At 60.5% G+C, this 27,339-nt stretch overlaps 7 protein-coding genes across 7 annotated transcripts; all 7 read right to left on the bottom strand.

Moving 5' to 3' along the window:
• Positions 1 to 307: 307 nt before the first annotated feature.
• Positions 308 to 1,942, bottom strand: LSCM1_04555 (uncharacterized protein; the record flags this gene model as incomplete). The annotated part of the gene is made up of 1 exon (XM_067322058.1): positions 308 to 1,942. One exon carries the CDS (start codon positions 1,940 to 1,942, stop codon positions 308 to 310), a length of 1,635 nt encoding a protein of 544 aa, XP_067177153.1.
• A 1,054-nt stretch (positions 1,943 to 2,996) lies between these two features.
• On the bottom strand, positions 2,997 to 5,888 carry LSCM1_04554 (uncharacterized protein; the record flags this gene model as incomplete). The annotated part of the gene is made up of 1 exon (XM_067322057.1): positions 2,997 to 5,888. The coding sequence occupies one exon, from the start codon at positions 5,886 to 5,888 to the stop codon at positions 2,997 to 2,999; it is 2,892 nt and encodes a 963-aa protein (XP_067177152.1).
• A 1,091-nt stretch (positions 5,889 to 6,979) lies between these two features.
• On the bottom strand, positions 6,980 to 10,114 carry LSCM1_04553 (uncharacterized protein; the record flags this gene model as incomplete). The annotated part of the gene is made up of 1 exon (XM_067322056.1): positions 6,980 to 10,114. The coding sequence occupies one exon, from the start codon at positions 10,112 to 10,114 to the stop codon at positions 6,980 to 6,982; it is 3,135 nt and encodes a 1,044-aa protein (XP_067177151.1).
• A 1,083-nt stretch (positions 10,115 to 11,197) lies between these two features.
• On the bottom strand, positions 11,198 to 12,523 carry LSCM1_04552 (uncharacterized protein; the record flags this gene model as incomplete). Its single annotated transcript, XM_067322055.1, has 1 exon — positions 11,198 to 12,523. The coding sequence occupies one exon, from the start codon at positions 12,521 to 12,523 to the stop codon at positions 11,198 to 11,200; it is 1,326 nt and encodes a 441-aa protein (XP_067177150.1).
• Positions 12,524 to 14,857: 2,334 nt separating this feature from the next.
• Positions 14,858 to 18,613, bottom strand: LSCM1_04551 (uncharacterized protein; the record flags this gene model as incomplete). The annotated part of the gene is made up of 1 exon (XM_067322054.1): positions 14,858 to 18,613. One exon carries the CDS (start codon positions 18,611 to 18,613, stop codon positions 14,858 to 14,860), a length of 3,756 nt encoding a protein of 1,251 aa, XP_067177149.1.
• Positions 18,614 to 21,306: 2,693 nt separating this feature from the next.
• On the bottom strand, positions 21,307 to 21,675 carry LSCM1_04550 (uncharacterized protein; the record flags this gene model as incomplete). Its single annotated transcript, XM_067322053.1, has 1 exon — positions 21,307 to 21,675. One exon carries the CDS (start codon positions 21,673 to 21,675, stop codon positions 21,307 to 21,309), a length of 369 nt encoding a protein of 122 aa, XP_067177148.1.
• Positions 21,676 to 22,220: 545 nt separating this feature from the next.
• LSCM1_04549 (uncharacterized protein) lies at positions 22,221 to 24,380 on the bottom strand (the record flags this gene model as incomplete). The annotated part of the gene is made up of 1 exon (XM_067322052.1): positions 22,221 to 24,380. The coding sequence occupies one exon, from the start codon at positions 24,378 to 24,380 to the stop codon at positions 22,221 to 22,223; it is 2,160 nt and encodes a 719-aa protein (XP_067177147.1).
• Positions 24,381 to 27,339: the final 2,959 nt, after the last annotated feature.

Raw genomic sequence — 27,339 nt, 5'->3', positions numbered from 1 at the left:
CGATGAGGGAGCAGAAGACGCGACGAAAGAAAAAAAAGCCGCAGCAGTCGTATGTGTGTGTGTGTGTGTGCATAGGTGTGGGGGAAGGGGGGAGACCGACGGCATGTGAGGCGAAGCGGAAGCGCGCTAAAGGCGAGAGAACAAATAACCCTTAACGCATTCGCCAGTAGGCAACAAGGTGGCACGTGTTCGCCACTCTCCACTTACACAGGCACGCACGCAGACAAATGCAGACCTCCATTCAATGCGGTAGAGCGAGGATCTGAAGGGACACAATGAGGAGACACCACTGTCGGCACGCGACCCGTCACTGCACGCCGTAGTTCAGGTATTTATACCTGCAGAGGAGACCAGAAGCCTCATCTAATGCCTCCAACGCGATCGGTCTACCGTTCGCCGCGTGTCGATCAATGACGGCGGCGATGTCAGCGAGAAAAGAAGCGGTGTCTTTCGGTATGGTCACCATTGCTACGGAGCTACCGCTGTGCGCCTCAAACGTGCTGCGGAGGTCACGTGATGCGCCCCATACCTCTGCGAGAGAGACCCCCCGAACCTCGATTACCACAGGCGCGTCGTCGACGCTTAACGAGCTTTCCTCACCGAACATGGCTGTGCGACGTCGCTGCACGTCCAGCTGCAGCTCTCGCATTGTGAAGCTGGGCAAAGAAGCACTCCTGAGAGCATGCTCCTTCTGCGCCTCTGCGTGCTCTGTGGCCTTCGTTCGATTGCGTGTTCTGGAAGAGGTGTTGGATGCCGCAGCACTCCTCGAGGCCGTCTTCTTCGCCGATTTCTCCGCGTTCGGCTTTGCAACCACGAAGGCTGCCTCCGGTGGACCGCTGGCTGCAGGATGCGAAGACTGCGCAGCTGTCGCGCCACTCTTTGTTTTGACGGCGGTCGATGGGCAATGCGAGGTCTGCTGCGGTTCCATAAGAACGTCTAGCGCACTGCACGTGTGAATCCATTCGTGTGTCACGCGCGCCTTATCGCCCTTTTCAGCAGCTGTCACAGTGCCCTCCGGCGGCGGCCACTTCTTCTTGTAGTGCAGTTTGGGTCCACTGAACTGTTGAACGAGACGGCCTCTGGACGGCTTCTGCGACGGGTGCGACGGATGGCTCACAGGCACTTCGAGATGCACATCGATGAGCTCCTGTGCGGTTGGACGTCGGCTTGGATCTCTGTCCAGCATCTGCCGCACGAGCCCCTCCAGCGAGCTGTCCACGCCGTTGCTGAATGGCTCAATGTCCGACTCGAGGATGAGCTGGATCAACGTGAACAGGTTGTCTGCCTCAAAAGGACGTCGCAGGGTGCACATCTCGTAGAAGACTATGCCGAGACTCCACACGTCGCTCCTCTCATCGTGGGGCTCGTTGTTGCAAACCTCTGGCGCAAAGTAAAGAGGGGTGCCGATCATACTCTGCGCCTTGGCGTTTGGATTCGAAAGAATCGTGCAGACGCCAAAGTCGCCAAGCTTCAAGTGATTCTTTGAGGTGACAAAAATGTTGCTCGTCTTGAGGTCGCGATGAAGGATGCGAGTGGAGTGGATGTGGGCCAGTCCGCACAGCAGCTCTGCCATCCACTCCAGCAGCACGTCGGTAGGAAAGGGGCAACCCTCGTAGCGCTGTCGCTCAATGAGATCCTCAAGGGTGCCAAACTCGCAGTACTCCATGATGATGTCGACGGAGTTGTCCACGGGGTCGATAAAGCTCTCCCGAAACTTTACAACATTCGGGTGGTCGACGTTGTCCATGACGACAATCTCTCTCTTGGCCCGCAGCTGCTCCTCGTCGCTCATGTTCGCAAGCGACATTTTTTTCAGCACATACGTGCGGTTGTTCGTCCTGTTCTTCACTCGGTACACGTCGCTTGTGGCGCCGGAGCCCAGATGCTCGAAGACCTCATAGTCCTGCATGCGCTGCTCCGCCGCTGCCGTCTCCCCTGACATTTAGAATGATCAGAAAGGACGTGTATGAAGGTGAAGGAGAGGGGGTGTAAGATGGGAACGCTGTTTCACAGAGCAGCAGAGAACAGAGGGAGTGCCAAACGGGTCGGTAAGGGGAGGGGGAGACAAGTCGGAGAGATACTCAGTGAGTGGGGAAAAATCGCCTCCGCTACACAAACGGAAGCTAAAAATAAAAATAAAAAAAAAGAGGTAACGGTGAATGGGATGGAGAGGAAAAGGGGGGCAGCGACAAAAATGTGCGTTGTGGAAGCGTTCGCGTGCAGACACATGCACGTAGAGAGAAAAGACGACGCGCTTCAGGAGAGGGCCACAGAGAAAAGGGGGCCGCCGCGATGCCGAGACGCGGGAGGCGCCGCCGAAACTAATGGCAGCGTGGCGGACCTTATGAAAGGCGTGACACGATTTGTCGGCCGTCACCTGTATGTGAGAAAGCGATGAGGCCGAGGGGCTGAGGGAATGCAGCAGTCACGCGAGGAGAACCTCTCCAAGTGGCACAGCAGTTGGAAGCAGTGCCCCTCCTCAGACTTGCCAGTTGCGGTCCGCCGCCAGCGTCACTGCGGCGCTAATCCGAAGGGAAAGAGACGGCTTTTTAAGACAGTGAGACGAACGTACGGCGCGGCACCAAGTCGCCTGCGTGCAAAGCGTCACTGCTGAGGTGAAGGGGGCGGAGGGGGGACGACCCGATGTGCGAGCGGCATATGGGGCGCGCCACGACGGGGAGGAGGCAGCGAGAGAGAGGGAGACGGATAGAAGGCGTGAAAGAGACAGGGAGAGAATCATCGTGGCGCAGTCTTTGGCTTGAAGCGAAGCTCGAAAGGCGTCAGCAATCGAAGACGGCTCAGCATAATAGAGGCCCCGCTTGAGACGCCGGAGAAGAGGGCAAAGCTTATTGATATTGTGGTGGTGTGTGTGTCACAAGAAAACGGCGCACCCGCATCGACGGCAGAGCGGCATGGCACACGCGCACACGCCCGTCCATCACCGCAGGCGTGCGAATAGGGCGGCGAGCCCGCCCGCCGCCGCCGCTGGCGCGCCCTCACGTCAGCCCGTTGGACTTGAGAAGGGCAGCATACAGTGGGCGGAACTCCTCGGGAAGATGGCGACCGAATTCAGCGAAGAGACAACGGTGGTGGACGGGGTCTGCCGCGTGGAAGACGGACCGCAACGGCGCGAGCAGCCTTGCGAGTTCATCGGTGGCAGCAGACGGTGACGCGTGCAAAAGCGGTCGGAGGGCTGCCAGCTGGGCAAGCACCATCTTAAAGCGGTGGTATACCTCCACGGGCACGCGCGCCTTGAGAAAATCGCAGAACTCCTTAGACGAAGAGCCGAGCTTTGGGGGGCCGTCCGACTGCTCCTTCTGCACACCACTGCACACGTCCGCAGTGCCACCCGTCCCTGCCGACACTACTGTCACACCCTGTGTCTCGGCGGAGGTGAGTCGCAGCCTCAAGGAGGTATCGTCGGCGCAATCCTGCCTTGAAATCGACACAAACGGCCCAGGTGCCAACGGCGACATCAAGGACGTGACGGTATCCTTGCGTGCGCTGGCTTTGGCCTCGCGCACTTCCTCGAAACGGCGCCTACGCGCCTCCTGCACTTGCTCCTCGTGCTGACGATCCTGTACATCTGCGTACAGCTTTGCAAGCGTCGCAGAAGGAGGCAGCTCAGCCGCAGCGGCGCCGCCGTTTTCGACCACCACATATGGAACAGAGGCCGTCTTGGTCGCGCGGCGGCATCGGCCACCGAAAAACTGCGCGACGGCAGCGTAGGCGCCGCGGAATTCCGAGAAAACCCGAGTGCTCCGTCGCACCCACTCCGACACGCCCGACAGAAGTGCCTCGAAGCGCTCGTCAGCGAACAGGACAACGCCGTAGTCGTCCTTGTGCCGGATCACGCGGCCGACGCACTGATTGACCGCCCGCATCGCCTCGTTTCTGTACCAGTCATCGCCCGTGAAGGGCTTGCCATTCACCAGCGGCCGCTGCAGCGCGACCGACGTGGTGTACTCGCGTTTGAGGCGGACAAAGAGGTCAGTGTGGTTGGCGTACGGGATGCCGGTCACAATCACGCAACGGCCATGATGATCGGCAAAGTCGATGCCCTCGCTGATCTTGCCGCGGCACACCGCCAGAAGAATCGCACCACGGTGTGGTGACGCGTCTACTTCTTTTTGGAAGCCTTCCACAATGGTTGGTAGCTCGTGAGAGCTGCTCGGCTCCACGAAGATAGGCTTCAGCTCCGACAAGAGGCCCCACACCGTTTTGGTGTCCCCGGCTCGCCCACTTCCCGCCCGCCACAACTCGACGACGGAGTTCATGGCGACATAGCTGGGGAAGAAGACGAGAGTGCCGCCAGGTGTGTTGCGGGCGATGTTGGCGAGACTCATGCCAAGGCCTACGCGGTAGTCCACGCTGCTGCGGTATGAATAGCCGCCATTAAGCTTCTCGCCGCTCGGCCCACGACAGAGGACCCCACCGAGCACCTGGTCGGGCTGGATGACGTGATCTCCCTTTCGTCGCACTTGAAACTCTACCCCAAGCTCCGCCGCAAACTGGTCCAGAGGGGACAACGTGCCGCTCGTAAGCAAGACCGAATGCAATGTCGACGCGACCTGCCGCATCCAGCGCGCGTTATCCAGTTCCCAGAAGCCGAGTAAGCGGGCCGCCTTGCCGGCAGCAAGCTGCTGCTGCAGCACAAATCTGGTGGAGTCGAGAAGAGCGGGATCGAGAGCGAAGACGGAAGTGAGGAACTGCTGCACTCGCACGAGGCTTGTCGCGGGCCGCTCACTATTGGCCAAAAGCGTCACACACTTCCCTATAGTCCCTGTGAGCCCCGACGCCGACGCGACGCCGTCCGACTGCGTCCCAAAGATCTCGCGAGTTATCAGGGCCTTTTCCAAGAACGTGAACATGTACCGAGCATCTCGTACCACGTCGCGCCGCGTCGTCGTCGTCATCGTCGGGGCCGCCGCCGCCGCCGCCACCCCTGCCGGTTCCTCCATGGGCTCCGCGTAGAGGCACGTCTCTAGCCGGTGCAGCAAGATTTTTAGAGACGCCAACTCCTGCTCTTCCTGTGCCGCCACATCCTCATCAAGCTCCGACTTCTTTGCGGCAAGACGGTGCATTGCGATAGCCCTTGAGCAGTCATGGATGGCGGTGGTCAGATCCAGCGGCGATAAGGTCCGACAGCCCGAGCTGCTGAGCACGGAGGGCAGGTTGTGCGCCTCGTCCACAATGAGAATGCAGTTCGCCAGCTCGAAGGGCAGTTGCTGCTGCAGCGAGGGGTCGAGGATGTAGTTGTAAGGCATGAGCACAATGTCGGCGTCCATCGCCGCGTCACGTTCGTGAAAGTACGGGCAGAACCCGCTTCGACTTCCCTCTCGCATTAAGTCCTCCATGTCATGCACCACGCACTCAGGCGGGAGAAGGCTGGCACCGGCGGTTGCCGACTGCAAACCACGGAAAAAGCGGCAATTGCGTTCCGCCCGCAGCGCACTGCACATGGCATGCTGCGCTTGCGAAGACGACAGTTTCGTCACCTCCTTGTTCAAGCACATGTGTTCACGGGAGCCCAGCACGGCCATGGTGACACGCTGCGCATACGACGTGCGCTTTAGCTCGCGCACCACCTGCGTAAGCTGAGCATGCGTTCGACTGCAGTAGACCACCTTGTGGGCGTGCATACTTCGGCATTGCTGATCCGGGCCGCTGGTGTGCCTACGGACCGCACCTTGCGAGGTGGCCGCAAGCCAGCCAAGCGTGCTACACAGCAGGCAGAGTGTCTTGCCAGTCCCAGTTGGGGACTCAAGCAACCCGTTCAAGCCCTGCTGCAGGCACTCCACGACGCTGCGCATGAACTCCAACTGGGTCGGATACGGGTCGAAAGGGAACGACACGGTAATGCCACTCACGTCCAGCTCCGTCACCATCTTCGCGTGGCGAGAGAGCAGGAGAGTACTCCAAAAGAGAGGCTGAAGGCTCTGCCGCAGAGAAAAGCGGGAGGCGCAGCGGAGAAGAGCAAGCCTCGAGTCGACAACAGAGAATGTGCAGGGAGAAGACCTCGTCGATGGATGCGCATGCGGGGGTGCGGTCCAGAGAAAAGGGTGGGGAGCAACGACGAGCAGCCCACCAGAAAGATTGGATACGCTCGCTGCGTGTTGCTGGGCCCCTCCTTCATGGACCGCTCTACGGAGGCACTACGAGCGCCACGAAGATAGCTGAGCGCCGACGCGTGCAACCAGAAGAGAGAATACGAGGAGATGCAGGAAAGCGATGAGGAAAAAGAGGCGGGATCAAGCGGGCGTGACTCCGAGGCACATGGCCACCATCAGGAGCGCGGCGGACGATTAGGTAGACGAAGCGAGCGACATACGCGAAAGAGACCACCAAGAGGGAAGTGCGCCCGCCGCCTTTCATTGAGGTCTCGGTGCACCGTGCGCGCTGCGGCGGTGTCGCTCCATCAAAGACCAAATGAGCTCCGCGCCCTTTTCGTTTGTCTGTGTTAGGAGAAAGTGGAGAAGTGTCCTAGACGCCCGTTACACAGGTCCACCAGGTGAGCCGGAGCCTGTCCCCGACGCGCTGCGGAGGAAGCTGGGGGAGGGGAGCTCCTCAAGTCGAACCTCTGCAGGGCACCCGGGGAAAGGGCAGCGGCCACAAAGAAAGGAGCGTGGGAGAGAGCCGAGAGTGAGGTAGGCGTCCGTTGCCTGCAGGGAGTCCGAGGAAGGACAGGGGAGAGGTTCAGCGGCTTGGGCACGTCTCACTCACCCACGTCACGCCCCCGCCCCACATCCGATGCCTCTCTAGCGCGGTCGTTCAGCACCCTCACCATCACCGCGCTCTCCGCTGCACCTACAAAGTCGCAGTTATGCGGAGAGCTCTGTTAGTGCGCTCACGGCGATGGCCCACCGCACCCAGCGAGGGCATTGCCGCAAGAGAGGAGATGCACGGTACCACTTCCATGTTCGAGATGCCTATAAAGCAGAAACGCACGCAGGCCCCTGCGTGCGCCAAAAACTGCAAGTCAGCACCTCGACCGCTTGCGAGTGCCTAAAATGGACTCCACGTCAAACACGTCTGAGTGGCGCTCTCGCTTCAACTCCCCAGCTCCGGTTTTCACCGTGACGGGCGAGACGGCATGAAGCTGAGGTGGGATGGAAGCGAGCCCGCCAAAGCCAGCCTCGAGCAACGCATCCCGCTTCTCTGCCCGGGCCTTCACCGCCTCACACCACCGCTGCTCTAGCGAATACAAGCTTTCGGCGTCGATTGCGGCACCATGCGGCTGTGGGCCAGCGCCCGCCGCGGCGCATCGCTGGCGAAGCTTCGTCTGCCAGGCCTCTAGACGCTTGTGCAAGGCTGAGTCAGTTTGCTGCGTCGCCTGCGCTGCTGCGGCGACGCAGTGGTGTAAGAAAGGCTGCGGTTCGCGACTGTAGAAGTACATGTTTTTCTCTAGAGCGTCCATACAGGCAGCGCGGCTCTCGGCCAGCTCGTTGCTCGCCAACTCCACCAGAAGCTCCTGTGAGAGACGCTCATGAAGGGAATAGCGGCTCAGCTCTCGAAAAAGGCGGCCCGACTGCATCGAAGAGCGCGTCGCGTTTATGCGGTTGCTCTTGCGTTGCGCTTCTTCCTCCCCTTCTGCCGCTCCTGCCACTTCGCCCGTCACATCTCTGGTTGCGCGTTTCGCCGCTTGCGGGTCAATGTCGCGAATGATGGTCAGCGTGTAGGCGTCGGTAAGGCGCACGACGAATTCGAGCAGCCTGGATGCCAAGGCAATATTGCGCTCGAGCACCACGCGGAATGCGGCGATGCCACCCTCGCAGAGCTGCGCCTGGCGCTTCGGGTGGCTCGCTGCGTAGCTGCGAAAAAGGGTGCCGAGGTAGTCCATCATGTACGCGGCGGTGGTGCTTTCTTTGGCCGAGGCTATGGCACCGGTGTAGTGGATAAGCAGAACGGCTACCACTTGCGGCACCATTTCCGCAGGAAGGCGGTTACAGCTCAGCAGTTTGCAGAAGCCGGAAACTGTGATGGCGTGCTTGGCCTCGCATCCTGGCAGCAGATACGACTGTAGCGCTTCCAAGAGACGCTTGCTGCCCACCTTGTGCACATCTTCGGCCGCCAACTCCTGCTCATGCTGCAACCGAGCCTCGATATCGCTCTCTGCATTGTACAAAGCCCTCGCCTCGGTCGGCGGCCGCCTCGCCGTGTCGAAGAAGCGCAGCCCATACTCCATGATAAGATCAAAGATGACGCCAATGGCTGCGACGGGAAGGCTCATGTCCGCCCTTAGGTTCCCGGTGGTGGCAGCAACAGCGTTCTCTTGCGAGTCGGCCAACATGAGCGGCATGAAGGTGTGCACGCTCTCGGGGTTGATCAGGCACTGCAAGCACAGCGACTTGGTCGCCGCCACGCGCACAGTTTCGTTATCGAGATGTCGGCCCATCTGAATAATGTGGTAGCAGAACATTGGAATAGAGTCCCCCCGCTGCGAATGTGACAGGAAGGCGAGGACGATCAGCTGCATGCGCAGCAGGAACTTCTCGTCCCGGTCCATCTCCTCCTTCAGCTCAGTGTACGACTCCTCTGCCAGCTCACCAGCACGACATAGCACCTTGCGCCTCACCAGCTCCTGCTGCCGCTCGCGGCTCTTGCGGCCGATCGCTTCCACATCGTCGAAGCCCAAGGCGTGGCGCTGCGGCAGTTTCAGGCTGCGGAAGAGTGAATCAAGCGCGGACGTGATCACCTTGGTCGCCTCCTCTGGTGTCCGGGCCGTAAGTGACTTGAGCGCGCGCACTGCGACGTGCACAAAGAGCGATGGGTCTTCGTCCGGCACAACTTTCAGGATGAAACTGATGAGGCGTTGCAGCGATGCGCGGGTGGTGTTGTCAGCGTGCGCCAAGTAGGCGTTGTCATCGTAGATGTCAAAGACGGAAAGCAGAATGCGCAGCATGTTGTCAGCGTCCTCGACGCTGCGGAACTTGACCGTCTTGGGGTCCGCATCAGGTCGCGCGTATGCATAGACGGTATCCTGGAGAACAGCGCTGAACTGCTCCAGCGGCGGCAGCAGCTGCGTCTCGTCCTCGCCTTCCGTATCGCACGACACACGGCAATCCGCCTTCCATAAAAACAGCCCGCCGGTGTTGATGTCGTCAAGCTTCAAGGGGAAGTGCGTGTCGGCCTTGCGCTTCTGCGCGTACGCAAGCAGCTCCGCACTGATGTGCTCGTACGGAGGGAGCGACGGGAGTACGTACCCGCATGCGATGCTGTTCATAAAATCTTCACACATATCCTTGCAGTCACGGTGCACCCAGCAGTTGGTGAGCGCCGCCCGGCAGGCGATGACGACCGAGGCGTTGGAGTCGCCAAGACCGGCCGCCAGTAGTTCCGGCATCTTCACCCCCTTGGCGCTCGCGTAGGCGGTAATGTAGCGCCAGGGAAAGCGACCTAGGGCGTCCCACGCCTCGGCACGCACGCGCGCCACAATGTCGCGGACGGAGCGAATCATGCCGTGAAAGTAGCCTTCAAGGAATTCTTTGCGCGGAGCAATGGCATGAAGGATCTGCTTGCGCACATCGGCGTTTGTGTCGCAGCAAAGGAGCGCGATGAGCTGCTGGGTCACGTCGCAGTCCTTTTTGCCGGACTGGAAGGCGGCCACACTTGCCACTGCCTTTGCACGGACCTGAGGACACTTATCATGCACCCGCTGCTTCAGTAGCTCAGCGGCCTCTTGGTAGAAGTCCTGCCGCTCCTCCGACACGTTGCTTTGATCCACTGTTCTCAGCAACGCCTCAAAGGTGGATACGACGGCCAGTCGCACAGCCTTGTCGACCGCGTTGTGGAAGGCTGAAACGGTCTTCAGCAGCTCAATCGCCAAGTCGTCCGACTCAAACGACTCGCGGAACGCCTTGCACAGTTCTGTAACGAAGGCGTAGTGTCTGCGCATCGCCTCAGGCGTAATCTGGGCCACCTGCTTTAGGATCAGCAGCACAACGGTACACACATCTTTGCAGAGCTGCGATGTGCCCTTCTGAGCGAGTGCGATGAGTTTCTTCTTGCTCCTCTGCGCGTGCGCGGCGCTCTGGTGCACCTGCTGAAAGACGCGTCCGACTTCTTCAAAGGCGTCCGTCGAAGCGACGGTGACTGCCCTCTTGTGCGACCCCATGACGGCCGCTGACAACGCCGCGAGCTACTGCGGTTCTCGACAAACAAAAAAACGCGCACGAAAAAAAAAGATTTGCCAAAGCGCTCCAGCACTTTGGGGGGGCAAAGAGAAACGCGCAGGATCGGCCACTGGATGATCGCAGATATCAACACTGACTAGTCGACTCCACTGCCGCAGCCCTCTGCTTTGCTCACTCTCTCTCTTTGGGTATGTGCGTCTCTAATCTATTCTGTGCGCTCGTGCGCTGTTGCGCCTCTTCTGAGGGGGGTTACGATTGCCCGTGTGCGCGCTACGTTGTACCTGGGTGTGTGTGCTTGTGTGATTTGGGTAGGTGAGCTATGTTGTGGCAGCCGTAACGTGTCGACGCACTGTTACGCGATCCTGAGTCTCAACTGTGGAACACGGGAGCACGCAAAAGAGTGTGGAAGAGGGGGATATGCCGTCAATCTAAAGAGGGAACCGCGAAGGCACCACCCTGGCGTAGGCGCGGCACGATGCGGCAGCCATACATTTTTGTGGGTCGGCATCTCCGGGTCCGCGTGCAAGCGTGCTGCCGCCCTCACCTACTGATGTCTGCTGATGCAGCGATGCACCCGATGCTTCATTCTGCCTTGCTGTTCATTGCACACTAAATACATCCCTGACGCTCAGCTCGTCTCTCCCTGCATGTCCCTCGTCAACTTCAACCAACGCACCATCACTACCCTGGCCGGCCAGGCCTACGGTCGCATCCGCGAGGCGCCGGCACAGGTAGAGCGGAAAGAGGAAGCGAACGAGGGACTCGTGGCGGTCTGTGCAAGAGCGCCAAGAGGCCACCGCGGATGGTGGCCAATGAACTCAGGGGAAAAGAACGCGAAGGCACATGCAATCATCCTCCTGCTGAGGGAAAGCGGGAAAGAAAAAGAGGCCGCACCATTTACATAAAAGCCCGACGTGATACACGTCTGAATTGCAGCGCCTCTGCACACGCAGTGGCAGAGGACGAGGCAGGTCACCGTCCCTTCAAGACCCGCGCGCAATGCGAGATGAGGGGGGAAGGGAGGGAGGGGGGGGGGCACAAAGCGAAGCAGCTGCAAAGACAGCCTACACCTCGACACTCGCCTTATACTCGGCCTCCCACCTTGTGTGGAAGTAGAGCTGGCGGCGGAAGTAGAAGGCCTCTATGGCGTCCTCCTGCTCCATCGCATCCAATACGGTGTGGGTGACGTCCCGCACCGGCTTCACCTCCGATGCCAAGCGGATGCACTGAACCACGTTCGTCACGACCGCGGAAACGTCGCTGGGGATCGGCTTGGCGGCGCGAGTGTATTTTGTTGCCATAAGTTCGTTCCACTTGCGGACGTAGTCAAGCAAGACGATAATGCGAGTGCGCGTCTGCGCTGACGACACAGCACTCGTGCTGCACTGCTTGACAGACGTCAGCTGAGAGACTGCGGAAAGCGCCCCGGTCAATTGTCGCTGTACGCACACAGGCACCTCAGCGGCGCTCCCGCTGGTGAGCGCGAGAAGTTCGAAAAGCATGTCCGGTACACCGCTCACCTCCATGGCGGCTGCGCCGACGGGGCCCAGGCTCGTGTTCCACACGACCTCCAGCGTTGCCGTACACAACTGAATGTCCTCCGTCAGAGAATTTCGCAGGTGCTCGAGATGCGAGACCACGAGGGCGACTGCATCGGGAACGGCCAGGAATGCCTCCACACCGCGCCCAAGGCTGGTAAAGCGCGCGAGAGTCTGTACGAGGTAGGCAGTGGCCTTTGCGGGCATTCTTTTTTGCGCCAACCCATCGGCTATGAAGGTGACGAGTTCCTCCGGCGGCATCGGCTCCCCTACCCATACAGCCTCGATCCCCTCAAAGGCCGGGTCGTGGTCCAGCCCCAGCAGCCACCGCAGCCCGGACATGTTGCTGCTCACCTCATACAAAACGTGCGCCGCAGCAACGCAGCAATTTTGAGCCGCCTCTGACGACTCGGCAGTCCGTGAGGCGGTGAGCAGCACGGCAGCAACTACAGGTATCGCGTTCTCCCGAATGAGCACTAAGCATCCCTGCGGAAGGACCGCCAGAGAGCGGAGGAGCAGCAGGCACTGATGTGTCAAGAGCAGATCGAGACAGCGCTGCAGCGTCGATACAAGCAGCGGTACGAGTCCCTTCTTGAGAGTCTCTATCTTTGTCTCCTGCGACGCGGAGCAGGCGTACAATATATGCGCAGCCCTCGTTTTTTCTTCCATGGAGACGGAGGGGTCCGTCAAGCTATTCATGATGTTGTCCGCAGCGCCCGAGCCAAAGCCGTTGTACACGCGACCCGCCTCGCGCTCCCGAGCGCCAGCAAAGCCATTGCAAGCGTCATACGGGTACCGACTCTCCAGGCAGTCGCTCACGTAATGCCGCGTTGTCCGAGCAGTCTCAGCCATTATGTCTTCCGCTAAGCGCTCCTTTTCCGTCCGATTACGTATGCCTTTCGTCTTCGTTCTCACAAATACCTCAAGAAAAAAAGGGTTGAGCTGAAGAGGCGCCTGCGCACCCACTTTCCCGTGACGCTTGCGGTGACGTCGTCAGCGGCGGGTGGCGACTCGTCTTCCGGTGCGCGGAAGTGTATGTGTGTGCGCGTGCAGTGCGATCAAGAAGCCGGCGGGCGAGGAAGAGAGCAAAGACGTGAGCGCGCAGCGTCACGGAGGAGGAAAAGGCGATGGAAGAGAGGGAAAGTGAGAGCGGCGCACGCTCAAGCGGGTCTCCATGCGTGCGCATGCCGTAGGGAGGGCAGCGCAGCGCGCGCAGAAAAAGCTAGTGGGCGCGCGTCACACTGGCTAGAAGGGCCATGTGCAGGGCCCGCATGGGAGGAGCGAGAGAGCAACTTCGCCGTGCTGCCTTTCGCGCCGCGATGCAAAGTGAGCTGCACGACCAAAAGAGAGCAGCCGCAGCGGCCGGCATCCGACGCACCACTCGCAGCGTCACAGGAAAAATTCAGAGGCCCACCTGCGAAAGAGGTGCGGAGGAGCACCCCATTTCAGGCGCCCTCACGACATCGGCCCCTCTACGCAAGGCACAGCACGCTCTTGCGCTTAGTTCGTATTACACCGCGAGACGTCTCTGAAAACATGTCGCATCCCCATCTCAACACGCGCAGCGCTTGGGGAAGAGGCCCATCGGCACAGGCACCGATACACACACACATACACACGTTAACAAGGCACATACGCACACACACGGCGCACTGTGGCCTCTGTCGCACTCACAACGCTTTTCGCTCAGCAGCATCATTCCTTCCTTTTTTGCCCCTTTTTCTTTTCGCAACGGCTCCGCTCTACGCCACCCTGCAGGCCACCAAACCTCCACCTCGCACCGCCCCCGGCCCACCGCGCCCCGTGCCGGCAAGCAGCCGTAGGGACACGCGCTGCAGCGGTGTCGTCCACTCAGTCGCTTCGGCACGGCCTCCGCCTCCAGCTCCACGCGCCGCCCGCCGCGCGGCATCCCCTCACATCCGTCGGCAGTGCGAGCGCCGGGTGCGATGCGCCCTTGCGTCACGCCAGCTCCTGGCGCATCATGTAAGTGAACCAAGCGCCCTCACGGCCGCGAGCCGCTCCGACCTCATGCCACTCAGCACCTGACCCCCGGCACCAGCCGAGATGAGCCGCGCTTGCGCCCCCACATCGTGGGGGTCGGGCCCCTCTCACCACCAGTAGCAGTGGCTCCGCACTGGGCAGGGAAGATGACAGGGGGAGGTAGGGAGGGGGGCTGCTCGGCTTCCCCACACACAAACAGAGAGAGAGAGATAGTAGGGCGCACGGGCCCCCCTTGGGATACAACAGGCGGCGACCGGTGTGTTCCCCCGTGCCAGGACACATGACGGGTGCTCACACGGCACCAGAGGACAAAAATAATCAACAACAACAGCGACGGTCGTTTCTTCACTTTTGGGGGGATGCCAGTCAGAGACAACGCACAGCGAGCTGCGTATGGGGGGATCACGTGGAAGTCAGCCGAAGCATCCCTGCGGGCTGCCAGCGTGCGGTGTGACTGGAGCACGCGATGCTGCCGGCTCAGGATATGCGGGCATTAATCACGCAAAGCGAAAGCACCGGCGCTGCATGCCCTCCCTCGCCTCATTGGTTCGCGTGAGTGTTGGGCTGCTTTGCTAATAGATCTATATGCATAGGATTCCCCTTTAAAGCATCGAAGAAGAAAGAGGACGGGCGTGGAGTCGCGGAGGCGCCCCTCCACTACTCGGGGCTCCTTCCTGCCGCGGCTCCGGCGAACAGTGTCGATTTAGCAAGCACAAAATAACGGACGAAAGCATATCGAAAAGGGAGACGAGGATGGCGATGGGCGTGCAACACAACAAAAGATTTTGCTCATATTAGCGAGAGAAAAGCGAACCTGAAGGACCGGCGTAACAGGTATTGGTCGGCCCCCTATCGTGCCACCACACACAGTCGCGGCACACAGCTGTGCGTTTCATGGCGAAGGTAAGGGTGGGAGTGTAGGCACCTTGTGGTACCTTCCTCCGCCTCTATCGAGACCAGTGCGCCGCGTGCGCTTAGCCGACAGATCACTGTAATTCACTTCTGCGTGCCAGCGCCCACTGCTCGATAGGGAGGCACAACGGAGAGTAAGTGATCACGACACCCACGCCTTGACGAGAGACATCCTATCGCTGCCGCAGAGGAGGACATTCATACTTCACCTCTGAGAGCCGGCACCCGGCGTTTTTGGATGCTGGTGGTGGTGCAGAATTCTCGGACACTTCATCAGGAAGCGCTGAGGCGGCTGTGGGTGCTGCACTCGCCGTCCATGTAGTCGGCGTCGGCGGGATGCTGCGGAGCGCCATTAGTATCCGCAGAGGCGGCTGCGGCGCCATTGCTGCCAATGCCGTCGTCGTCGTCCTCGTTGAAGGCGTCCGCGCTCTCCCGCTGCAGCGGATCCAGGATATCTTTCTCAGCGGGTTCGGCCTCCGGCTGGAGAATACCCGCACCGGCCCTTTCATTCAAAGCGTCCTCGACCTCTTCGTCGCCACCAGCCTCGCCGTTCACGAGTTTGTCGCGGTGCATGCGAATCTGCCCCCGCACTGCCTCCATGGCGTCCTCGACCTCGACTCCCTCATCAGCCAGAAGGCGCTCCAGATCCTGCTGAACATGCTCGAACTCGTCCAGCTCCTCGGCCGAGAAAGAGCCTTCGCGCAGTCTGTACGACATGTGCTGTAGCGCGTCCAGCACCGCCTCTACGCCGCTTTTCTCATCGTTGTCACCATCCTCTTCCGCCTCGTTGTCAGCCTGCTGCTCGGCCTTCGCGCCGTTTTGGAGTGGCGGCTCTGGGAAGCGCCTCATGGCTTCAATCACAGCCTCCTGTAGGCTCTTGAGCAGCATTAGCTCCCTGTTCGTCATCTGCTCTGCCGACGACTGGGCCAACTGCAGCAGACGCATATACGGTGCGAAATCCTCTTTGCTGGTTGGCGGGCGAGCGATGAGCGCCGCAGCAGATGATTGGAGAACTGCCTCCACCTTGCTTGGCATCCTGTCCCGACGCGCGCCTCCCTCGGTGCCGCGAGACTGCTGCAACGCCTCTAAAATGGTTTCCACCGCCCGGGTGCACCACGAGTCCTCGCGCCAGTTGATCTTTGCGACATTCGCGCTCGCGATCAGCTCCTCGGCCTTGCTTGCCACCGCCGACAGCTCCGTCGCGGACACAGCGCTTCCGTCTTGCACCACGTCCATCAACGCCTGTAGGGATCGGCGGAAAGCGTGCAGCGCCGCTTTGGCCTCATCGCAGTCTTTCTCTACGCCGTCCACCTCCGCGCCGCTGCTGCGGTCCTTCGTCTCGTCGGTCATGTCCGCCACTTGGCGGCGCAGCAGATTGCCGAACTCCTGGAGCGTCGCGCCCTGCCGTGCTGAAATGCCCGGCAGATCTACCGCCTCTCCCATCACATGAAGCATTTTCTGCAGCCGCTCTGGCGACACCGGTGTCGCTGCCTTCTCGGCTGCCAGCAACTCATCGCGCATGTCGCTCACCGTGTCCCAGAGGTCTGCTAGCGCACCCTTCTGCTTCTGCGGTGCCTCGCCGCTGACGTCATCGCCACCACGTTCGGCTTCACCGGAATCGTCACGGCGACTGTCTTCTCCAACATCCGTGCGATCGGGCAGAAGCCCGGCCAGTTGGCTTCGAAGGCGCTCGATTAGAGGCAACACCGCTTCACCATCAGCACCGAGTGCTGTACAATCGTCGCGGAGCCGGCCCAGCTCTGCCACGGTGTCGGCGGCCCAGGCACTCCTTGCCGCTGGCAGCATCGTGGTGAACTCGGCGCCTTGAACGGTGCGCATGACCGCCTGCAGACAATCGAGAACTTCCTGCGTGGATCTCCTGGCAGGGTCGCGGTTATGCATCATGCGCAGCAGCTCCTCGTTGATCGGGCGCATCAGCTCTTCTGCCGCCTTACGCTCAGGGTCCGACAAGGAGGAAAAAGAGGAGGTTAGCTGCAGCAACTGCGGCACAAAGCTTCGAGCCACGCGCACTTGCTCAGTGTGGGGAAGCTGCTGGAACGACTTGCTCGTCAAAAGGTACCGCACATCGCTAAGAGGCGCGGTAATCTCGAGGAACTCGCGGGACGCGGCGTGATTGCCAGCTATGTCAGAGAGTAAACTCTGAAGAGGAGCGACCAGCTCCGTGATGAGCGCGCTTTCAGAATCGTGCGCTTCCACATCTGCCCTTATCACCTCCACTCGCTGCAGCAGCGTCGCTGCAACCCTTTTTCGCTCCTCCATCGTCGCCTGCTCCAGCGCGTCAGACGTCAAGTAGTCAAAAATCCTCTCCAGCTCCTCCACATGAGCGTCTATCCCCCCGTCATGCACTCGTCCCTCGTTCTTCTGCCCTTTCAGGACGGCATCGGCGTCGCCATCACTTTCCTGCGACGCCACCGGCGCCTCTTTCTGCGCTTCATCACCCGCTGGCGAGCCGTTTCCGCCGTTGCCCACCACGGCCTCAGCGGTGGCCATCACGACGTCGAGCACCTTCTTGGTGTTCAGCAAAAGATCACGCACCATAGCCTGAACGGCGGGCGGCAGTCCGAGCAACTTCTCGTCCAGCTCTGCAACCCGTTGCCGTAGAGTGGTGCACAGCTGCATCTTGACCGCCGGTAGCGCCTGCTGAAACGCCTTCGACTGAAGAGTCCCCTGAACGGCCTGCATAGTCCCGATAATTACGGAAAGCGGCTCGCCTGCGGCATCGGCGTCCGCGGGCGCGTCCACTTCCTCTCTTTCCTCCTCGGTGACCGTCTGTGCTCCGCCCTCGGCCTCCTGCTTGCTGACACGAATCGCTTCCTGAAGAAGGCGGAGCAGTGACTGAACCGTACGGAGCGCCTCCTCGTCCTTGGGTTCGCCTGGCGCCGAGCCGGTCGCCACGGCCTCGAGAGCTTTCGCTCTCTCGGACAACGAAGAGAGAACCTGCAGACGCTGTGCAGGGGGAAAGTCGCGCAATGCCGGCCCCTCCACGGTGGAAAGCATGTTGCGGAGAGCGTGCATCAGCTTTGCCTTCCCATCCGCCTCCTTCCCAGGCGAGCCGGGGGGAGTCCGCTGACGGCTGGAGAGGGCCTCAAAAACGCCCTCGCATTTACGGAGGAGGGGGCCGCTAAGCTCGGGCGGCAGCTGCTTGGCCACTTGCACAATCCGCTTCACCTGCGACGTGACCCGCTCACTCAGCTCCTTGACGTCGGCTGGAGCCACTGCATCGAGGTCTGGAGACCGCAGGAAGTCCAGGAACCCGTCCAGCATATCATGCAGAGGCTTCAGCTTGGACTCCACCGCCTGCACAAGGCCGGACGTATCCTCGGGCAACTCGGTCTCTGCCGGCCTGTGCTGCGCCTCCCGCGACACGCTACCAGGGGGAAAGACGGGCACCTTTTCCGCGGAAGCCACAAGCGACAGCGCCATCTCCTGTTCGATTGCAGTCAGTACCTGAAAGCTCTCCAAAAGAGCACCAGTGTACACGGCCAACCGCTGCTGCTGCCCGGCAGGCGAAGTGTCGCTTGGCGGCAGCGCACAGGTTCGCACCAATGCTCTCCAGGCAGCCTCGAACTGCTCCACCGACGGCGAGACGGCTGGCGGCGCAGCCCGCGAGGAGGGCCTTGACTGCAGGGACGCAAAACAGCGCGGTGACGCAGTGGGCAGAAGAGCTGTGGTGCCCCTCACGTCATCTATGGCCGCCAGGATGATTCGCGCGTCGCGCAGCGACACACCCATGATGTAGAGGTCTTGCGCTGTCAGCCGCATCAGTGTGTCACCGTCCACTTTGTAGCGGCAGCACACCGCCACAGAGGTCTTGCTGACCCCGTTGTCACGCAGCCATGCCGAGACCTGCTGGGTGGTCCACGTTGCGCCCGAGGAAGCGGGGTCATCATGTCCCTTCTGGCATCGATGTGCATATGAAATACCCCAGGCAAGCACTGCCGCGCCAGCTACAGCACCTGCCGCAGCGGCGAGGATCGTCGACGTGTGCGATGGGGGTGGGTACGGCATAGTTCGATTTCGCCGTGCCCGCGCAACCTCCTACCCGGGAAGATGATGCTGCCCGTCTATGACAAAGAAAGAAGCGCCCCTTTCGTGCTCTCCTCGACTCGCGCGGACGTTGGCCCTTTCCCTCTGATCGAAAACCTGATGTGCTTCCGCCACCCACCCATCCCCAAATGTGTGATGGGGGCAATACAGTTGGTGGGCATTACACACACGCCAGAAGAACGCAGACACCGCAGCGTCCCATGAAAGGAGTGGAAGGAGAGCAGAGCATGGAAGATGATGTTAAAGTTGCACACCGCGTGTCGCTGGCGTTCTGCTCAGCGATGTGCTTGGACGCTGGCACGCGTAAGTCTTTAGCAACGTCTGCTCTCGAGGAGCGAGAGTCCGCGACGCTGAACGCAATGGCGGAAGCTGGGTGCGACACTTTGGCTCCCCTCACAGATAAGAAACGGCCCTCGATACAACGCTTTTGTGTGTTCAGACACCAAGTGCCCACTCAGAGCCTTGGTGAGAAGTCTTTCCCTCCGCCTGTGCAGAACCGCCTGGTCCAGCCTTCGGCCAAAGGCAGTCTCCCGAACCATAGATTAGGGAGACTGGTGCACAGTTGGAGTCGTGCTGTTTAGGTGACGGTGTGAGGACACAAACGCCCCTTACGCGCGCGCTGCTCTCCAGCGGTCGGCATCGTGAGCCTAATGGACACACGACAGATGAAGAGAGACGCCAGCAGGCCACGGCCCTGAGTGACGCGGGAGTGCCTTTCATGGAGGAAGGACGACACGAGCAATGAGGCCCGTTCACTTTCGAAAAAAAAGGGCAGCAACGCCGAGAGTATCCGAGAACATATATATTTATGCACATTTACATGCCGTCATGAAGAGTCAGATCCTCCTGCAACCACCACCGCCTGCAAGGCTTTACTGGCCCCGAAGCCCCCACACCTGACGAAGGCAAGACCGGTAAAAAGAGAGGGCGCATGCGCGGCGAGCGCGGCATCGTCGATGTAAACGAGTGCGGTGCTCTTGTCTATGCGTGTGCGTGTACATCGTCGGAGGGAGGGGTACGCATACGCTGCCGAAACCACGGATGCTGTCGGGCAGCTGTATTGATATGCACAGCTGCGACCTTCTGTGCCGAGGCGACTCTCGGCAGCCAGCACGCGCGCCTGGCTCCTTCCCGGAGAAGGAATGAGGCACGCAGAATCATTGATACAAGTTTCCTATAAAACAAAACTGAGAGGAAACGGTTTCGATATGGCGGCCGAGAAGCCGATGACGGAGGAGAAAGCGCAAGGGGGAGGGGGAAAGGCGTTTCGGTAAAGGGGTTCGGCGCATCCTCACGCTAAGATGTGTGCCCCTTCGCCTTTTTCTTGCCGAGAGGAGCTGTTTCACCTCCTCGCGCTGTTTTTTTTTGGTGACGAACGTACAAGGTGGGCTGCGCGGCTTCCTTAGCCGTGCGATCCGCACGGTGCTGAGCACCGCAGTAAGGTGGAGCGGAAGGAAAGTAAGGAGGGGCGACAATGTCTATCATAGAAGAGTCACGTAGAGGCGTTCGTTCATAGGAAAAGAGGCAGCTGTGTCGGCGGTGATAGCCCTGGTGCAGGTTGTCGCTCTACCGCAGCGACCGACGCTCGCTTTCACCCTCCCTCCCCAGGCACGTCAGGAGAGATAATGGCTGCGACAGCATGCTTAGGTGCGAGTCCTCTCTTTCGTATCGAGGCTGCGCACGCGGTCGGGCACATGGGTGCGCGTGCATATCGGCAGCGGTGCCAGTCTCTCTCAAGAACCTATCAGCCTCGGAGCACCTCCTCTTTCTTCGGCCCCTGGTTTCGCTGGAAGGCCCTCGCCCACGCTGGCCTGCTGCTTCGGAATGCAGAGCTCTCTGTCCTCATCCAGGACTCGCAGCAGCAGCAACAGCTCTGCCTCCACGTTGAATTTCCCTGCCCTTGTTTCGGCATCTGGAGGGGGGGCGTTGGTGCGCCAGCGACCGCTATTGTCACCAGCCAGCTGAAGAGACAGCAGTGGCGAGGCGTGTCGGTGCTTCTCCGCAGTGAACTCTGCTTTGGGGGAAAGCCCTCATACCTCACTCAGACGCCTGTTCATTACTTGACTACCTACTGCAAAGACACTGGTGCCGCCCAACTCTCCTCTCCATCCCTCGCGCGCAGCGTAGTAAATCACTCCTTGCACGCCGCTACCTATCCCTCTGCCCCTCCTTAGCTCTTCCTCAGAGCCTCAGCCAGCGTCACCTTCGTCTTTGCCTCCTCCGTGCGGATCGACGCCGCCGCCACAGGCGCTCAATCACACTAAGAGAGAGAGAGAGGTCCTTCCGTGACAAAGACGAGAGCACTACAGTACAGAGAGGAGCAAGCGCCGCGCCGCCACCGGTACGGGCGACTATGGAATTTCACCGAGTGGATGGGGGAGAGAGGGAGAAGGAGAAAGCGGGAGGGGGAGGGGGGGATCGAGTACAGTGGTGCCCGTGCCAGCACGACTGCTGCGCGGCGGTGGAAAGTGGGGAGAAACGCCGGAAGCGCTCTTTCGAAGGGGGGTGGGGGACAGCGACACTCAAGAGAGATGCACACAGACAGACAGACAGACATATACGCCAAGACGCTACGAGACGGCTGCAAACGGTAATGGGCAGTGAAACACTGCAGCAACGAAAAGACACACATGCGCACGCATCTGTCGCGCCGTCTACTCCGGGTGCAGCTTCTTATCCGGTACGTAGACATTAGATGGGAGCATCGGGTTACCAGTGCCGAACAATTTATGATAGTAGTAGTTGCGGCCAAGAGAGACCACCTTCTCCGCACGGGCCTCGAGCTCCAGCTCCCCAACATAGTTCGACACGCGCAAGTACGCGCACGCAGCCATGATCCAGATCACGGCGAGTAGACCTGAGAGAATCATAACCGAGGGTGTGAGATAGCAGGTGTAGCCCACCGCGGTGGAGGTGCACGTTGTCAGCGGGCAGATGCACTGGCGAAGCCGCAAGTTGGGCGTGACATAGCACGCCGGCGAATCGGTGAAGATCCAGCTGCTCTGGCCCACCTGGCAAGGCATTGGTGTTCTCTTCAGAGGGTGGCATCGATATCGAAAGAGGGGTGGCGGTCGTGATTATGCGCAGTCGGTCGCGCGCGTGTGCCGCCGTGTGCCGGAGGAGGGTCGGAGGTCGGTATACCCCACGCGGTGGCGAGGGTGTGTGTGTGTGTGTGTGTGGAGATCGAGGATGAAAGGCGCAGCGAGAGATGGGAGGAGGCAAAGAAACGCTTCTCCACCCTCTGTGAGTGTCTGGGACGTTCCCGAGGCGGAGGAGAGGAGGCGACGCCACAGCCGTAGTCGTGGATGGTTCCCTCGCGGAAGGCGAAGATGTGCTATGGGCGTTGCACTAAACACGTGATCCCCTGCCGAAACGCGTGAGTACGGAGCTGCTGTCAGCGCATCCCCATTCCCTACGTCACCATCCACGGTGCAAAAAAAAAACGTTACGAGTATAAGGCATAGATTGTGCTCTGAGGGGCATCAGTGGCGCATGCCGTTCATTCGCCCCACGCAAACGAGCTGCGCGACACATCTCACGGCTAGTGCACTGATGGAGGCCCTCCGCGTCAGCCTTGCGAGATGGAAGATAACAACGCATCGCGCTGCTCCTTCAGCTCGCGTCTTGCAGTTTCAAGCTCCGTGAGCTCTGCACGTAGGGTCGCGTTGAGTCGCTCCTCTTCGGCGTTGCGTCTCTGCAACTCTGCCAGGGTGTCTAGCAGCGCAGATGCGTTCTCGGAAGCCTCCTGCACGGAAGCGACTTGCTGCCGCAGCTGATCGGTTTCCCGCTCAACGTCGCAGAGCTGTTTCAGCAGCGGGGCGTTCGGCTGCTTTTCGAGCCATGCCATCTTCTTGGCGGCCTCTGTTTGCTGCGCTGCCCAGAACGCCTTTATCAGCTCCCGCTGCGCTTCCTTCTCAACAGCAAACGAGGTGGCCTCCTCGGCGAGCACCGCTGTCGCCCAATCAAGATCGGCGTGCACCTGAGTCGTCGCCGCGGAGGCGGAAGAGGCAGCCGCGGCGGACGGCGTCTTTGCATCCGCGTAGGCTGCGAGCATCGCTGAGAACTCGGCGTACACGTCCGGCACCGTGGCCAGGTTAGGCTGGAGAAGCTCCGTCAACAGGCTCCGCACAGCGTGCCATCGCGCGAGATCGGCCGTCGCTGCGATGCTGGCCTTGTCTACTATAACCTTCAGCGTGGCGGCGAGATCGGCGCTCATGACGTGCATGTCAACACAATATTGCCGCACCACCTCCGCGTCAGGAAGCTGCACATCCAGCACGCGCTCCACCGTGGCATTCTCCACCGCGCCGCCTCCGCGCACCGCATGGCTGAGAAATGCAGCGTGCCCCGACTGCTTCTCAAAGTACGTGCTGAGCAGCGCCATTGCATGTACGCAGGCGTTGTGCACCTCAAGCAGCTGGCCCAAGCCGAAGGACACAATGGTATCAACAGCGTCGCTCGCCGTATCTGTGTCGCTACATGATGCCTGCTGCGACCGCAACTCTTGCTCCAGCGCGTGGATGCGGCTGAGTCGTCTCGCTAGCCTCTCCCCGTCCTCGTGACAGGTACTCGGCGGCGTTGGTACAGCGTCAGCGAGGCTGGCATCAAGTGCACCTCGCGGCTCGCGTGCAAGTGGCCCGGTCAGAACCCCACGGAGATACAGCACGGCACGGCCTAGACGATCCACCTCCTCCTCCAGATCTCGCGCGTAGGCCGTGAGGGCAACGTACTGCACCACAGCACTTCCAGCAAAGACGTCAGGCGGCGCCTTGTTGAGCTGCTGAAGGGAAAAAAGGCGCGCAAGCGCCGCCTCCAGTCGCCCGTTCTCCTCGGTCAGCTCCTTGTTGAGGAGCTCTGCCGTGGCAACGTCGAAGGGCGCAACGGTGACTGCAGATGGCGCCGGAGATGCAGCCGCCTCACCACAAGCAAGCTGTTTTTCTGCGACCCATCGAGCAAACGCCTCCGCAGCCCGGTGAGCTTCGGCCTGCTCTTGTGAATTGGCTTCTACGGTGACGCGAAGAGCGTCGTAGCGGCGCGCCAAGGTGCTCCAGGACTGCAGTCCATACGCGAGTTGCTGCACTGCAGCACTTGCCAAAGCAGCTTCCTCCATCGACATGGAAGGGAGGAGCGCCTCTAAAGCACGTGCAGCTCCCGCTGCACGCCCGGCGATCACATCCGGCGATGGAAGCGAAGAAATCGCCTCCGGCCCCCGCGTGATGCTCGAAGAGTCGTGGTCACACGCCACAGGCGCGTTCGCCGTTGCGACTGCGCGGGGCGCCGTGGAAGAAATCCGAGCAGCCTCTCGCTCGACCAGAGCGCGCAACTGTAGGCCCAGTCGTTCGCGCTGAGTGACATGATGTTGCATCTGAGCAACGGCGCTCTCGAGAGCCGCGATAGAGGAGGAGGCTGAGGCAGACAAACCAGGTGTCCCAACGGTATACGAGGAGTTCCCCTTACGGGCCATGTCTCTGTGCAACTCACTCATGCGTTGCCATGAGCTCTCCAGTGAGGCGCGCAGCTTCCGCGTTTGGCACAGGCATGCCTCAAGCTCGGGGTCGGCCGGTACGCCATCCTCGCCGCCGCTTTGCCGGGCTTCGAGCTTCGTGGATCGCACCAGGAGCTCGTTGAAGTCATCCTCGCGCTTGAGCTCATCGTACTGCTCCAGAGGGTAGTCGGGGGGCACTACCACCTCCTCCTCCTCTGCGAGGGGGTTCGCAAAGAAACTCATATGCCGCGAGGGCGCTCTTTTTTCTTCTTGCTTCGCTCGTCCGGCAGCGGCTTCAGCAGACCTGCGCGCGCGAAAGGCAGCGCCCGTGTGACGGCGCGGGAGCGGATACAAGTGAGACAGAGAGAGTAGCAGGAGAGTGCGCACGTCAGGGATGCAAGCGTCCCCACACAGTGAGGTTGTGAGAACTTCAATAGCGCGAAGTGCGCAGGCGCGGCCTTTCCTCTCTTTCACGTTGTCGAGGGTCCCCGCCAGGTGGCACACGCTATGCCACTCCTCAGCGCCACACACAGTTCACAGCAGGCAGAGGCAGCGGCTGCCACGTGTCCGAGTCGCGCCGGCCCTTTCTGTTTCTCCTTTCCCTCCGGAGGCCTTGTGTTTTGCCGTCTTTCTTTGCTCTTAGCGCTCCGCCTCTCCCAGGCGTGGGCAGGGGCATGTGAGTGTGTCACCACCCGAAGTGGTGCAGATCAGGAGAGGGGAAGGGAACCTGGAACAGCAAGCGAGCAAGCGCGGTGCGGCCACCGGGAGTGTTTGCCTAACGTCGAGCCTCCGCTACCGCTGAGGTTCCTCTGCGTAGCGCAGGAGGCGTTCGCGGCACCCAAAAAGAAGGGCCCTTCGTGCACACGCGCCACCGTCGTCGCTTCACACCGCAGGCCTCATCATCTCGGCACAGGCGCTGTATAGCGCCTGGCATGGCGAGTCTGGTGTCAACGGGTCGTAGATGGAGAAAAAGGACAGTCGTGGCCCCAGCATGACTGTTCTGTCCCACTCAAACGGATTAGTCCCCATTGTACCCTCCGCCACTGCAAACTCAAACTCGCTGAACGCGGCTTCCACATCGCTGCGTGCCACACCTTTGTTGCCGTTACACACCCCCAAAAAAAATCCCCGAGACCGACGGTGCAGCGTCACCCCACTCCGAGTCACCTGCCGGGGTGGCTCATCGGTGACCGGATGCGGAAATGGTCGCACCTCTGCCACGCACTCCAGCGCGTACACAAGCATACGCAATTTGCTCTCCACGTACCCCTTCCATGCATTCAGATTGTCCTCGCACGCTGCAGGTGACCGGTGCTCGCTCGAGATGTGCACACCAACAAAGAAGCGGTGCTCATCGAGTATGTTGTACGGCTCCCAGAGGGTCGCGTAGGACAACGGGGCTGAGGTACACAGCTGCTCAGCGCGGAGAAGCTCCTTAAAAAAGAGCTGCAGCCCGCTGCGGCCCACCGCATGGGCGGCGTTCACCGTGGGCCGCGCAGGGTTCAGCACCGGCAACAGGTCGGTCGCGTCCCAGACGGCATCCCACGGCGGTGGCATCCCCGGAACGCGTGCCACGGCCGCGTTCTCATCCATGGGCACAATAGAGACAGGATCAATGCGCGTGTCACGCAGGAACCACCACACGTATAGAGAGAAGAAGAAGCGCAAAATGACACTGCTGTCCGCGACGGGGCACAGCTGGCAGGCGCGGGCCACCATGATGGCAAGGCAGACGCCGTTGGGGAACGTGTAGAGGTTCCCGTAGACCTGACGCTGAGCCGCCCAGTACTTGACAGCGCGCAGCACGCATGCGTAGGCGTTCAGTGGAAGGGGAAGACGGCGACGAATCTCGAGTATCGTGCGGATCCCGTTCACGGTTGCTCGACAGGGCAGCGACACCCGGAAAAGAAAGTCGTCGCGCAGCAGCTCATTCGTGCCGGGCGCGGTCTGCATATCCACCGAGGCAAACAAGAGATCAACATGAACGCCATCGTACGAAAACTTGATCAAGGGGACGCGGGCTGACGTGACAACGACGACGTCTTGCAAGCGCCCCTCTGCCAAGCTCGGAAACTTTTGGAAGAACAAGGAGGTGTTCACAGAAGCAGAGCATAACGCGATTCTTTGCAGTGCGATTCAGCAACGACAGGTGCACAGTGAGTGAAGAGAGAGGGGAGAAAGAGAGACAGAGAGAGAGCAACGAGCAACAACGGGGCGGTGTGTGCCCGCATGTGTGCATCCTCGTCGCATATTATCGCTTACCATACGCCATGAAGACGGGTACATTGACGTACGCAGAATACAGCGAGCCGCCCTCGTTTGCGCCTCGAGTGAAAGGATTTGTGGGGTGTGGGAAGGAAGGAGAACGAAAGGGGAGAGAAGACCCGAGAGCGACGGCACAACGCTCGCACGGGCCACAGCAGCAGTGTCAGGGCATTGTAGACGCGTGCAGCGGAGGGCAGTCGGAGGATGTCATCGTCGTGTGCCATGTGGGCGTGCAAGGGAGTCATCCATAGTGGTGAGACGCGGGCACATGATTCGAAGAAACGAGATAGCTCACGCAATCGCCACCATCAGGCACGCTGTGTGTCCCCGAGCATGGGGAGAAGCCGAGAGAGGGAAGAGGGAGGAGAGGGACGAACGACAGAGTGAAATGATGGAGACGGGTAGTCTAAGCATGAAGGCGGCACAGTCGCCAAAGCATTCCACGCCCACTCTGTCCCTCTCTTGCCTTCTCTGGCACGCCTCTCCTGCTGCGCTGACACCTATCCGCGTTCCACGACAGTTGCCGAAACGTGAAGCAAGCGAGGGCTGCAGAGAGAGAGGAAAGAAAGGAAAGAGAGGACTGAGCGAGTTGGGGAGAGAGGGGGGAGGGGGGAGGCGCGTCACTACGTGAAAGACGAAACTAAAGAGAAAGAAGGAAATGGCTCACCATACAAATCGATGTCGCTGCCCGTGATTGCGGCACCGAGACCGCTAGAACCAAACACGTAAACTTGAATCCACGCCGCAGCCGCCGACGGCTCTGTCTGCAGAAGCTTCTCCAGCAGCTGGTGGACAAGCTTCACTACATCATCTGCGTTATCCATCGAAAACGCATCTGTAGCCTTCCGCAGTGCCGCAGACGCCGTGGCATCGGCGGAGAAGTTGAAGTTTGGAAACGCTTTATCGATGAGCGCTGCCTCCGCCGCGCGCTCCATCG

This window comes from Leishmania martiniquensis, chromosome 29 (assembly GCF_017916325.1).
Source record: "Leishmania martiniquensis isolate LSCM1 chromosome 29, whole genome shotgun sequence".
NCBI lineage: Eukaryota > Euglenozoa > Kinetoplastea > Trypanosomatida > Trypanosomatidae > Leishmania > Leishmania martiniquensis.
Note: the sequence above shows the minus strand (reverse complement) of the source record. Positions and strands in the feature narration are given on the sequence as shown.